At 39.1% G+C, this 4,316-nt stretch overlaps 1 protein-coding gene across 1 annotated transcript; it reads right to left on the bottom strand.

The window, feature by feature from the left end:
* Window positions 1-2,922: 2,922 nt before the first annotated feature.
* Window positions 2,923-3,995, bottom strand: LOC118851975 (uridine phosphorylase 1-like). The gene has a single exon (XM_036761586.1). It carries the CDS (start codon window positions 3,858-3,860, stop codon window positions 2,925-2,927), a length of 936 nt encoding a protein of 311 aa, XP_036617481.1. The 5' UTR covers window positions 3,861-3,995; the 3' UTR covers window positions 2,923-2,924.
* Window positions 3,996-4,316: the final 321 nt, after the last annotated feature.

Below are 4,316 nucleotides of genomic sequence, written 5' to 3'. Positions count from 1 at the left end.
TGTGTTTTCACTGCCTGGCTATGTTCCCAGCCAACATACTTGACCCTTGAGTTTTTCAGAGGGGTTTGACTGCTTGTAGAGTAAAGAATACTTTGTTCCAAGCTTGGGGGGATGTGCTCTTGATTTCAGAGCTATTACAGCCAACTCTGCCACACCAGCACTCCTCCTTCTCCAAGAACCCCCAACCCAGACTGGACTTAGATCTTCAGCAGGCTCTGCACTCCTACTCTGATCCACCATTTAATTCCTCCCACCAGGTGGGCCTGGGGCCAGAACTAACTGCAGCTGTAGTTCTGTAGCTGCCCCACCTCCGCTGCTCCCAGGGTGGTGGCTGAACAAGGAACTCTATCTGCCTGTTCCCAGCAGCTTTTCCCACTAACCTTCTCTGTTGTCTTTAGTGTTTGTGGGTTGAGAAGTCTGGCAACTGCCACAGCTCACTGATTCAGGGCGCTAGGGCCTGTACCGCCCGGCTCCTAGTCTGGCTGGTCCGCGTGGCCCATGCTGGGCTTTGCTCTGCTCCCAGCTCCGTGCGTGAAAGACCTCACCCAGCAACCATCCTGGCTGTCCTGGGCTGGAGCCCTGCTTCCCTCTGCTATTTTGTGGGTTCTGCAGTTCTAGAATTGGTCCAGAGCCATTTTTTATAGGTTTTTTGGAGGGACTTGGCAGGGAGCTCACGCTAGTCCCTGCTTTCCGGCTGCCATCTTGGCTCCGCGCCCCCCACCCCCCATACCTACTGGCAAAAACTAATTTAATGTAATCAGAATTATCTGTTTCACTTCCCTTGATCCTTTCTATCTCTTGGTTGGTCATAAACTCTATCATTATCTATAGATCTGATGGCCACATTTTTCCCTGATCCCTTAAATTGCTTATGATATAATCTTTTATGTCTAAATCATGGACTCATTTTGTCCTAATCTTGGTATATTGTGTGAGGTGTTGGTCAATACCTAGTTTCTGCCAAACTGCTTTCCATTTTTCGTAGCAATTTTTCTTAAATGGTGAGTTCTTAGCCCCAAAGCTTGGATCTTTGGGTTTATTAAACACTAGGTCACTGTGATTATTTATTACTGTGTATTGTGTACATGATATATTCCACTGATCCACTATTCTATTTCTTAGCCAATACCAGATTGTTTTCATGATTACTGCTTTATAATATAGTTTGAAATCTGGTACTGCTAGACCATCTGTCTTTACATATGTTTTTTTCGTGGATTCCCTTGATTTTCTTGATCTTTTGTTCTTCCAGATGAATTTTTTTTAACATTTTTCTAGATCTATAAAACAATTCCTTGGTAGTTTGACTGATATTGCACTGAATAAATTAACTTACATAAAATCATCATTTTTATTATATTGCCCTGGCCTACCCACGAGCAATTAACATTTCTCCAACTGTTTTGATCTTTATTTGGGTGAAAAGTATTTTTTAATTGTGTTCATGTAGTTCCTGGGTGTCTTGGCAGGCATACTCCCAAGTATTTTTTTATTGTCTATAGTTATTTTAAATGGAATTTCTCTTTCTGTCTCTTCCTCCTGGTTTGTTGGTAGCATATAGAAATGCTGATGATTTATGTGGGCTTATTTTATATCCTAAAACTTTGCTAAAGTTGTTAATTTTTTCAGTTAGTTTCTTAACTGATTCTGTAGGCTTCTTAAAGGTTACCACTGTATCATCTGCAAAAAGTGAAAGTTTTGTTTCATCACTGCTTATTTTTATTCATTGAATTTCCTTTTCTTGTATTATTGCTATAGCTTGCATTTCTAATATAATATTGAATAATACTGGTAACAATGGACATTCTTGCTTCATCCTTGTTCATATTGGGAAGGCTTCAAGTTTATCGTTGTTACAGATAATGTTTACTCCTGGTTTTAGAGAGATCTTACTTAATAATTCAAAGAAATGCTACCTTTGTGCTTTCTAATGCTTTTAATAGGAATGAGTGTTGCATTTTGTCAAAAGCTCTTTCTGTGAGATAATCATATGACTTTTGTTTTTGTTATTTGTAAAGTCAGTCATACTTATAGTTTTCCTAATATTGAACCAGCCCTGTATTCCTGACATAAATTCCACTTGGTCATAGTGTAAGTTCTTTGTGATATATTGTTGTTATCTCTTTGCAAGTATTTTATTTAATGTTTTTGCATTGATATTCATTTGGGAAATTGGTCTCTAACTTTCTTTCCTTCTTTTTGTTCTTCCTGGATTAGTCATCAAAACCATGTTTGTGTCATAAAAGGAATTTGGGTGGGATTCCTTCTTTACTTATTTTTTTCAAATAGTTTATGAAGTATTAGGATTATTTGTTGCTTAAATGTTTGGTGGAAATCACTTGTAAATCCATCTGATCCTGGGGATTTTTTCTTAAGGCACTCACTTTTTGGTTATTTGATTCTTTTTCTAAGATAGGGTTATTTAAATATTGCATTTCTTCTGCCAATCTAAGCAATTTATATTTTTGTAAACATTCATCTAGTTCTCTTAGATTGTCAGTTTTACTGGCACATAATAGGGCAAAATAACTCCTAATAATTGCTTTAATATTATCCTCATTGACAGTGCATTGACATTTTTTATTTTTGGTATTGGTAATTTGGTTTTCTTCTTTTAATCAAATTAACCAATGGTTAATCTATTTTATTTTTTTCATAAAACTAGCTCCTAGTTTTATATATTAGTTTAAGGGTTTTCTTATTTTCTATTTTACTAATCTTGCCTTTGATTTTTAGGATTTCCATTTTGATGCTTAATTGGGGATTTTAAATTTGTTCATGTTCTAGCTTTTTTTTTCATAAATAAGAAGTCACTTTTATTTGACATTTGATTTACAAAATGTTAGAAAGAATACAAATGGGACACATTATTTTAAATGCAAACAATTATAGTATTTTCTCAATGTAAAAAAAACCCAATATTTTCATGCTTTTCCTTCCAGACGTTTCTTGATGAAGTATCCTACTAACTTCTGTGGTCTCTTTTGATACTCAGCAAGTACCTCATGGGAGCTGCTAATCTGATCTTCACGGAGACGATTTAGAAGAGTAACACACACGACAGCAGCTTTGATGCCACTAGCACCACACATGGCTGCAAAGATAGAAGATTCCATCTCAATGTTTCTGATTCCTGCATCATAAGCTGCCTGTAAATATTCTTGCTTATCCTTCTCAGTATAGGAGCAGAAAGCACCATCCAGCCGAGCTTGACCTTCATAGAAGTCTAAGTTACACATGGTGTTTCCTATAACAGTGTTAAACTCATTCATCTCCTTGGCACAGGCCATTAATTCCTGATTTAGGTCATCACTAAGCTCCGTACTTTGCACTATGCGTTTGCCCAAAACAATTTGTTCAAATTCAGGTTTGAAGCAAGAATCCGTAGCTTTTCTGGTTACCACCACTGAACCAGGCTCCAGACCTATTCCACCGCATGTGCCAATGCGAATGACAACAACATCGGAACACTTGGCATGATACAGTAACTTGATGAGTTCATGTAACATGATTCCAATGGAAGGAACTCCCATACCATGGCTAACTGATAACACAGGGCCAATCTTATACATGGCATAGCGGTCAGTTCCTTGACAAATGTTAGGATGGTCCATGCCAGGTGGTGCAAGCCCCAATTCTTCACCAATATAGCTAATGAAAGATTTCATCTGGGCAGGACTTCCTCCAACACATACAAACTTTACATCTCCAAACATAGCCTGTAAATCATGAGTTTTAGTTCCAAGATTGAAATGGTAAAGAATATCTTCCTTCATTTCTGAAATATGTGGGTTTGAAAGGTGAATTGAGTATTCATCTGAACACTGAAGATTTTCAGGTTTCTTTTTCTCAGTTGCCATTCTTTAGCTTCAAGCTGGACCCTGGTGCGGCTAAGGGCTGACGCGGCGCTCACCTGAACTGCGTGCGCTGTGATGTGTGCGAGTGGTGGGCTCCCGAACAGAGAGCCCGGCTAGACAGGGCTGAGCGCCGGGGACTTCTCTCAGCCCGGACAGCCTGGTCTGCCAGTCTTCAGACTGAATCACACCCGGGAGGCGCCCGGATCTTAGTAAGCCGCTAAAGGGAAGCCCAGCAGGATACTCCGCCTTTGCTCATTTCCCGGAGGGAGGAGAAATTCATTTTCTCACCGGCGCAGAGGGAGGAACGTGGGGAGTGGAGAGAGCGACCGTAGAGCCGAGTCATGTTCTAGCTTTTTTTCTAGTCACACACCTAATTCATTGATGTGCTTCTTGTCTTTTTTATTGACATAAGCATTTAGAGATATGAAATTTCTTCTATGTATTGCTTTGGCTTCAACC

Source organism: Trichosurus vulpecula, chromosome 5 (assembly GCF_011100635.1).
Source record: "Trichosurus vulpecula isolate mTriVul1 chromosome 5, mTriVul1.pri, whole genome shotgun sequence".
Lineage (NCBI taxonomy): Eukaryota > Metazoa > Chordata > Mammalia > Diprotodontia > Phalangeridae > Trichosurus > Trichosurus vulpecula.
The sequence above is the reverse complement of the archived record's forward strand: the minus strand, read 5'-3'. Positions and strand labels throughout refer to the sequence as shown.